The following is a 10,000-nucleotide window of genomic DNA, read 5'->3' on the forward strand; positions in this document are numbered from 1 at the left end:
TCAGCACTTGTACATGTACACTTTCACTTCAGAAAATGGACCCTGGGAATTTATTGATGCTACAAGTCTGTTGTTTTTTCTCGAGCCCAGTTCTTTCACAGGCTCTTGTTCCCCATCGTATATCTCGTGCTTTCTATAGTCGTGCACGAATGAGTCCTGAAACACGGAGATTAGTTAGCATTTTATCACTTAGTCACCAAGTCAACTGTTTTTACAACAAGTTTTGGGTCAGATGCCATGATTTAAGATCTGTGGCTAACACAAGCTGAAGAGATTTTTTACGTTTTGTTCTACGACATAAAATAATCAGTACATACTCCACCCGTGAATGTCTGACGCTTCTATGTTGCTTAAATACGTCAGTTTCTAACAAGTGAATGAATAAACTACTAAACGTCATCAGGCAGAATACGAGTCTCTCAGCTATGTAGTTTGTCGATAGCCTAACATAAGCTTTTTCCTTCTGGCGAGTGTATTTACTCTTACTCTGCGTTTGTCAGAGATGTTTTATTCTGTAACATATTCCAAAATCCGATGGAAATCCAATCGGATTTTGGACAAACGTTAATCTGCAGCGATTAAAACACAGGGTCACAGACCAGGAATGGTTGACACACCCTGTCTTACAGGACGGAAATAAGGTCTGAGTTTTAGTTCAAAATGTGTGGAAATCCTATATTTGGTGTTCCACAACAGACTTCTCCAGAGGATTCAACACATTCCCCGAATGTTCCCATGATATTCCAGGAGCGGCAGGAGTCGTCTTACTCTGTTCCAGTATTGCTGTGCAGCAAACAGATCAAATTCAATGACCCTTTAACCTCTCTCTCTCTCTCTCTGCCCCCCAACCCCCTCCCCTAGTCCCCTGAGGTCACCACCAGCCCATCACTCCCCCCCCCCCCCCAGCCTGCGGTACTGCTCTGGTAACACAATACTGACCGGTGCCCGTTTCCATGGCAACTGTTCCCCTGAGAAACTCCTCAGCAACCACAAGGCGACTCCCAAACACACACAGGACACACAGGACACACACAGAGTATTTTAGTCGGCTGTTTCTAGTAACAGACGGTGGAGCGCTACCTTCCTTCTCTTCAGCAGGTGTAACTATAGACAGGGAGAGCATGGAATATATACAAATGAAGAGATAGAGATCGGGAATAGTTCCTTAAGCTGCAACAAAAATGTAAAGCTAACTGATCTTTAAAACCACAAACATAACTGGAAATAATGTTTGTCAAACTAATTAATACTGCAGGCAGCAATGGATGGGTCCTCACATATCAACCTGTTATAGGGGTACTGTTGTGACCCTGTAACCGCTGCAGTGCATAATGGGTGACTATTAAAGAACCAGGGAAAGACACTGGAAATGACACTGGAAATGACACATTGCAAATCATGCAGTACTTCCATTATCCAGTATGTGGCGCTAGCTAAACAAACATTATTATGATGCTGTACTGAATATCATGTGTAGACCATACAACGTCCAACAAGGCTGACTTTCTGCTGGTCGTTGGTCTATAACTGTGGGTCATTGTTGACAACATAGAAATTGAGGAAAAATTCCTCCGACATGCATATGGGATTTAGGGCTGTGAAAACAATGTACATTGGAGTTGTACAAACTTTCTGTATTATGGCGAGTGTCTCAAAAGGGGCTACGACATCACAGCAAGGGTCTTGCAATGGAAAACTTTGTATTTTAGTCTTTAGGTTCTTAAAATGGAACGGACAAAATCTGAATATGGTTTAAGTTTTGTAGCAGTTGCTAATGAGTCCCCTTACAATACAAAAGCAGGGAAATTGTAACAGTGAATATATGTGGGTTATGTTAATGGTTACGCCAAGTTTTGTGCGTTTTCCATGGTGAATGGTAACGGAACTACACTTTTTGGGTTTTTTTTTCCAGTCTGTCATTCCTAAAAGAGCTTTTTCATAAAGAAGTTTATCATCCCTAAAAGACAACTTCCTGTTTCATTGCTAATGATGCGTTCACAAACTTCTTTCACATATCTTGTATTTGTTTCCTCATATCCACAGATGATGCAGTCTCAATTGCCCTCCACTTAGTACTCCCACGTCTGTAAAATAACAACACCTTCTTCAAAATGCTTTTTGTTGATTTCCGCTCAACTTTCAACACATTTCTCCCACACAATATTTTGTATTAAACCTACCACTTATGGCTTAAAGACCACTTTGACCACTGTATATTGGAATTTCTCACAAAGAGCTATCACTCAGTTTGGTTTGGTGGCCACACAGCCTCTACTCTTGTGTTCAAAACTGGGGTTCCCCAGGGCTGTGTGCTCGGCCCCCTCCTGTTCAAGCTGTACATCCGCAACTAAAAGGAGCCAAAACCAATCAGATCTTTCTATCATTCTTTGAGTTATATGGCAGTGTTGGGTACTTACGGGAGCTGACAGTGTCCACATACTGAGGCAGGTATGGAGCCCACAAGTCAATGGTGTCTTTACGACCTGATTGGCCAATCCTCCTCAACTCAGCCAGTAAGAGAGCTTGAGCTGCTTCACGCACCTAAAACGGAAAATAGGGTAAGGTTATGCATTTTTGTTTTACTTCTATACAGGGTCATTAGGTGAATAGCCATGTTGAAGCTCATGCTATATCATTTTTTAAATGTTATTCATTTTTATTTTAACAAAAGTGAACAAATATGGTTAATTTCTTGCATGGAAGGTGGAACCGATATATCCAACTTGGCAACATTTCAAATAAGTCATATGAATTATCCGTTATCCTATTATTAGAAAAAGAACAATACGGCTAACGTTTCTTTCAAAATGGGGTTGCTTGATATTATTGTCGGCTTGTGTGTGTGTGTGTGCGTGCGTGTGTGTGTGTGTGTCTGTTACCTCCAGACAGCGGTCCTGCCATCTTCTCGCCAACATCTCCAGCAGAGGAGGTATGAACTTGTCCAGTCCAAGGAGGTCAGGGAGCATCACACAGTGCATGGCTGCTAGCTGGCTCCAACCTGCACACATACACACACACACACACAGTCAGAGGAGACACAACACATATACAATTCAAAGGACTCTTATCAGCTCATTCACACATCTCACTGCTGTCACATAAAAACACATTTTCTTTTAATTGTATTTATAGGTTATATGAAAGTGTTGGGACAGATCAAACAATTTGGTGATGATGTATTAAAGCCGACCAAATGAATATTTCTGATTTTGTGTACAAGCAGAGGAGCATCAGAGGACTAGAAATGTCGAAATTGGTCTGGTCAGCAGTTATATGGTGCAAAATGTTTTGAAGTGTTAGATAAACCACCTGATTTCATACTTTTTTTTTTGGACAAGTTTTACCATTACACACTGCAGAGAGTGTAACAAATATCCTTCAGGACTAAAACAAATGCTTCATATGACAGCAGAGAGTTTCTCACACTCACAAACATCCTTCTTACTTATACAAGTCTCACTAACAACAGGACGGGAATATTATCGGCTAATATTTGCAGTCTCTATTAGAGCAAAGTTATGATTTTTGCTAACCAGAGTATGTTTGATGGCATTCGACCAGGTAAACAACAGATATACAGCACTGCAGACTGATCCAAAGCCTCATAGCGACACCTTAGCATGATGAACTTGTGTGTTTTTGTATTTCATGTGTGGAGGAGTTTACTTAAAAATAATTGTAGGTTTATAGATTATGTTAGAAAGATCATTTTCTCAGCAATAACACGAGTGACTGGTGTTAAAACTGTCATTCAAAATGTCTTGGTATCGCTTTAAAAGGCCTCAAATCTCGCTGAATCAGCCACAATGATGGCATATATTTATATTTAACACCAACCAGTAAGACATGTACACCAGGTTTAACACGTCTGTGACGACAAATGGACTTAAATGTTTACTCGCTGATACTCCACATGAACCAAGCACCTTACTCACATATATTGGTTTAATATATGGTTTCCAGAGAAGATGCATCTTTGAACAATGCACTTGAATGGACAGTATACAGCTTTCAAGCTGGAAAGAAATTCCATCCAGATTTCTTTGCCAACGGCACTACGTAGACTTACCTCCGCCATTGCAATATACAGGAACAATACAGGGATGCATTTCACAAAAATAAAAATGTTAGTCTGTCTTAGACCATAATCAAACTGTCTTATTATGCACAATCAGAAAATAATAATCAGTCAACTTCTATTCACATAGATACATTCACTGTCTTGCAGAAACCTCAAATTCAAAGTTTGTACATCCCATTGACACTTGCAAACCCATGCTGGGGGAAGAACAGAAATCCAGTTAGCCCAAATGCTAACACAGGAAGTTCCTCTGCTGTTATTTCTTCAGCTCTTGAATACACGTTGGGTCATAATGATAATATGAAATGGGAGAACCTGCATCAACATTTGATCAGACTTAACTTTGATGTGATCATTTGGATATACATCTGATGTTTTTTCAGATTAGGTGGTGTGGTTTAAAACAATTAGGACATGTGTGAAGTTACATGACAAATAGGGCACTTTGGGTTGAAACAAGTAAGTGGCAGTAGGAGAAGTTTTCAATTTGAATAATAAGGTTTCTGCAGGGCAGTGCTTATGTAAAAACTTGACATATTTGCTATAGTTGCCATTTACTATAACATAACATTAGAGGTTGGTTCTTAATATTAAAAGGAATGAGTCTCTGTGTGCATGCTTGCTGTTTTCCTGTATTCAACTAAAAACTAAATTAAAATAATCCTAAATTGCTGTATGTTCTCTTTTGCGACATTCAGGTTGTTCATAGTATTTCGGTCTCTGTGTTAACACCCGGTTAGAAAAACAGAAACATGTTTTTGTTATATCCGTTTAAAAAAGAGAAAACGGCATTAGGCCATGAGAGGGAGAAAGACTTCAGCCATGGAGCTACAATGAACACTTAAGTTCATTTACAATACATTTGTTTAAGTTTACATAGCTTCAAACACAACTTTTGCAACATATTCAAAATTCAGTAGCACACTGTCAGATGGACGTTCGGCACAAACCAGATTTTTATGGATTTGGTCTTTTTAAAAATAGTTTTCGTTGACTTTTGTCCCCCTCCAGAGTCACACTCCACATTCCATCAGATGGAAATAGCAAGCATGCAAACAGTGAGCATAGAGACACTGAACCATCGGGACAGATGGACATTCAGACAGACAGAGACAGAAGACACAGGACAGGGTTGCCCAATTCTGCCAACAATTATACAAAAAAGGGCATAAGGAACGTTGTCAATGAACTCTCACTTCCATCAGTTCAAAAAAGTCGACTTGTTTGCTTTTGACACCGCACTTTATCTCGCCAATTTTTGCTGCACTAGAAAACTTGTGGATATTTGTTTTCACCTTTGATTTGAGTTTGTTGTCTGGTTGCTGTTGTGAATAGTTTGCTACCCTTTTATATAGTTTTCTTTATATATAGAAATATGCCAGGAAACACTGGTTTAACTTCCAATGATCAAAATGGTTCGGTTTTCCATTTAAAGAACTTGAACACGTTTTTGCGTCAAGTCTGGCAGCATTCTACTTTTGAGAATGTCTTTATCTGAAGGAATTGAAAGTGGACTGAACTCAGCTATGATGGACAGACAGAGAAACACAGGGTTCTTTAACAAGACAAGGACACTGCAAAAAAGACACCGGAGATGAAAGCCTAACATTTGCTGCAGTTATAAAAGCAAGACTTGTTCAATAAAATAGGGAGCAAGACTCAAGAGATGAGCAGGAAAAAACTGAGTAGTACAGTAAGAGGAAGTGAAGAACTGTGATGGCATCAAGGGAGACAGAAAGAGCGAGAACTAAGTAAATAGGAATGAAAAGTGAAAGCATTTACAACAAAAATGGCAAAGAGACAAATGGAAAGAGCTAAGGAAAGGATGTAGAAGGAAGATCTTGGAAAAGAGAGAATGGCCCTTAGAGTTTTTCTTAAGTGCTACCCGTCAGTTCAGTCTGTACCTTCGTTGACTGAGGGGATGTTATGAAAAGCAGCAGGGGGGGCAGTGGTAACAGTGGGAAGAGTGCTGGTGTTGGCTGTGGCAGCTACAGAAGGTTGCAAAGGAAGAGAAGGAGAGAAATGGGCAAGAAGGAAAGACCAGGTTAGGAATATATAATCACATTAAACAAAACAGAAAGTAGAGATACGCAGTCAGGCAGCAGGGAAGAAGAAAATGTATTAACAAGAAACACACAAGAAAAGAAACTAAAAAGACATGTATCATGGAAAAGATATAGTTATCAAGTAAGGATGTAATAAGTTAATACATATTGCATATACAGTGTTGTTTACATACACAACTATGGCAAAATCAGCAACAGACCCTGCAGGAAAGATAACATGCAGAAAGTCCAAATCAAAGAAAAAGTAGGCTGTTGTGGCTGTGTATGGTTCTTCCACACGCTACTGAGGCTGCTTGTTAAATCAATCAATTATTAATCAATCAATTGGTGCCAATATGTGTTCATTTATCAGACTTCAATCATCCAATCCACCAAACTAGAGTCAGCAGTTTGGCATTGGCAGAGGAGATTTCTCACATTTTTCATGGGCGCACCCCACACACTCAGCTCTGCTGCTCATCCCACAAATGCTTGTTCCTCACAAATGTGGTACCATTGGAAGGGTAAGAAAACAGGCTTTCCAACGGTATACGTTTGTTGCCAAAAAGCATTATTACAACATAGGAATAATCTACCAAACACAAATTGCCTTGCTTTTTGCGTTAAGTTTATATATTATTATCCATTGCTTCCGCTAAAGTTGGCAATAAGCTATGTAAGATTTCCCTCCAAACCTACATCAATAGGTGTAATACGAGACCAGGTGCATGTTGCGAAAAAAATATTGTTACAGTGGATGAAGGGGGTGGGGGAGGGGTGTCTAAAGTCAAAGATGAATCTTGATTGGGCCTAATGTTACCCCGAGTCACCCAAAACAATTCTGCTGGGTCTCCCCAGACCATCCATCCATCTTCTCCCGCTTATCCGTGGTCGGGTCGCGGGGGTAGCAGTTCCAGCAGAGAGCCCCAAACTTTCTTTTCCCTGGCGACATCAACCAGCTCTGACTGGGGGATCCCAAGGCGCTCCCAGGCCAGCGAAGAGATATAATCCCTCCACCTGGTCCTAGGTCTACCCCTTGGTCTCTTCCCAGCTGGACGTGCCTGGAACACCTCCCTAGGGAGGCGCCCAGGTGGCATCCTAACTAGGTGCCCGAACCACCTCAACTGGCTCCTTTCGACGCGAAGGAGGAGCGGCTCAACTCCGAGTCCCTCCCTGATGACCGAACTTCTCACCTTATCCCTAAGGGAGACGCCAGCCACCCTGCGGAGAAAACCCATCTCGGCCGCTTGTATCCGCGATCTCGTTCTTTCGGTCATGAGTCATGACCCATCCTTCATGACCATAGGTGAGGGTAGGAACGAAAATGGCCCGGTAGACAGAGAGCTTTGCCTTCTGGCTCGGCTCCCTTTTCGTCACAACGGTCCCCAGACCCGAACACCAAATTATACACTTTTTTTTTAGAGACCTTCAGACTTGGCAAAAAAGGTCAAAATCTGTTTTGTAGTTTTTATATAGCTGTTGTGGAGGATATCATGAAGCCTCGTTCCGACCAAGGCATAGTTATTATATTTTTAACTTGAAACGGTTCACAGGAGACCCGAACACAACATAAGGGTTAAGGTTTCAGACACAAGCTGATTATGAAACCCATATTCCATAGGAAAATTATTTGGTATATCGATTTGATTTTTCATTATGCTAGGGCCAGAAACCTGAAACCTTTTTACTGTGGAGATTAAATGATTAAGTCGTTTTTCAAGGGTATTTGGCAATTAAGGATTTCAGTAACTAAGGACATCTCGATGCAGTCATAGACAGTACATATCTTTACAGTTACACATTAGAAAAACTGAAATACAAACAGAGAAATCACAACAGGACATATCAGAGAAATAGCAACGTCCCATAAGTTGAGGGTTTAGGGAAAACGCACAAACACAAAAGAGACATTGACTGAAAGAACAGAGAAAGAAATATTGGAGAGAAGTGTTTGTACAGTCAGCAGGCTGAAGCCATGCAGTGTTGGACAGAGAGAGACAGAGAAGATGAGAGCAGGTCGCAAGCATCAGTGCAGGAACGTATTCAAAATGAAAATCTGCTGAATGAGGAGTTTAATACAACTTCTTCACCTTGTGTTTTGTACCATAAGGCCTTGGTCCAATCATAATCGAGGACAGTGCCCTCTAGAAAAGGCTTGGATGTGGGTGGTAACATCATTATATAGTCATACTACCATTGATGCTGGTAGTAACACTCTCAAACAACCCAATATGCAGATAATCCTTTAATATTCACAGCTAACGGAGAGAGAAATCAGGTCGCTGTAACTTCACGCAGCAAAACTCAGATCAAGTTCAAACTAAAGCAGTTAAATGCATCGATAAGTCAAATACAGTTTAGTTTAAGGAAAGCTATGTAATGTCACAATATAACATGGTCAGTATAGCACTGTATTTTTGTTAGCATTGCCAATAAATTAAAGTGTTGAAATACCTTGAAGGGCTTCCCAGAGTTTTGCAGTCTCAATTAAATATGAATGTTGACGAGAACAGTATTTAAGAGTCTAAAAACCCACATGACATAATTAAAGCATTGGCACCATCATCTAAAAGGATTAGCCTCCAGAATGTTTGTAGTACAATATCTATTAGCCTATAGATGAGGGTAACATCCACGTCACTTCCGGGCAAAAGTTACGGCCCCGGGGAAAACAACGTTGTCATTTGAATGGCGGTGAATACAAATTCTGAAGTTTTTGCCAATCCGATCAAAAGGTGTTTAAAACCGTGGATTTTTGGATCTTCAAAGAGCCCGGTTACGATGGCCAGTCAGGCAAACAATTACATTAAATCATTTGAAATCGACGATCGGGCTCGATATATGGTTGAATTAAAAGCAGCAGGCGAGGCTGTAATTTCTCCAGCTGTTCCTCTCATGAGCGAGGCAGAAAATAATAGTTGTATCATGCCAAAAAGCTGCTGTGTCGTTTATTGCTCCTCAAACATTAAAACAAATCCAGAGTTCAGTGTTTCTGTACTTCCTCTAAGAAGAAAGGAAAGTAAAGAAGAGCTCCGTCACTTCAGGCTTGATCGCCGTTCAAATGATAGCGTTGTTTCCCCCAAAAGTGGGCGGGGCCATAAAGTGACTCGATGAAAGAAATCGATAGCCTACTGATATATTTAACCATATATCGAGCCTGGTCGTCGATTTCGAATGGCTTAATGTAATTGTTTGCCTGTCTGGCCATTGGAATCGGGCTCTTTGAAGATCCAAAAATCCACAGTTTTCTTACATTTCTGATCGGATTAGCCAAAACTTCAGAATTTGAATTGCATTCAAATGACAGCGTTGTTTTCCCCCAAAAGTGGGCGGAGCCGTACTCTTTGCCCGGAAGTGACGCATTTGTTACTCTCATGTATGATAGTCTTTAAAAGTAAACATTATGCATCATATATGTATTTCTCGTCTCAAGGTTTGATTGGCGCTCCTTCAAGTACTTAACCTTGTTGCATTCTGTTTTCTACACTAGTTCAATCGTTTTCTAATAAATGTATGGAGCCACTTTGAGCTTATCTTGATCAACCAATTCTGATAGATAGAAACATGAGATTACAAAGTAACCGTCTGCATTTATTTTGCTAATTTTATAAAAAATCTGGGTTACAATTTATCAGTTCATTCACATGGAAACCTGGATTTTTTAAAACAGTTATTACTGGTGGAAATTGCAGGCAGTGTTTGGACCAAAACCCAGAAAAATAAATGCGTGTTTAGATGAAGGAGTGTGATGGTAAGAGAGGTTTTTAGGTATGTTAAATTATGTGCATGTACACCCGGCTCTCATTCTCTCAGGGTAAATGCTGCAGTATATTAGAGGGGCCTCCTCATTTATTTCTCTGTGAAAAGGGACTCC

The 10,000-nt window shown here is 40.4% G+C and overlaps 1 protein-coding gene across 4 annotated transcripts in view; it reads right to left on the reverse strand.

Moving 5' to 3' along the window:
• Window positions 1-10,000, reverse strand: part of LOC117562308 (WD repeat-containing protein 7) — a 113,393-nt gene that overhangs the window by 54,235 nt on the left and 49,158 nt on the right. For 3 of the 4 annotated variants that reach the window (XM_034240118.1, XM_034240126.1, XM_034240110.1), the window contains 3 exons: window positions 5,986-6,069; window positions 2,880-2,998; window positions 2,418-2,541 (listed from right to left, as the gene is read on the reverse strand). In XM_034240118.1, coding sequence (XP_034096009.1) covers window positions 2,418-2,541; window positions 2,880-2,998; window positions 5,986-6,069 — 327 coding nt within the window. The remainder of the gene's footprint in view (window positions 1-2,417; window positions 2,542-2,879; window positions 2,999-5,985; window positions 6,070-10,000) is intronic. The other variant, XM_034240135.1, reaches the window with a different exon arrangement.

The sequence above is a fragment of the Gymnodraco acuticeps genome, unplaced genomic scaffold (assembly GCF_902827175.1).
Source record: "Gymnodraco acuticeps unplaced genomic scaffold, fGymAcu1.1, whole genome shotgun sequence".
In the NCBI taxonomy this organism is placed as follows: domain Eukaryota; kingdom Metazoa; phylum Chordata; class Actinopteri; order Perciformes; family Bathydraconidae; genus Gymnodraco; species Gymnodraco acuticeps.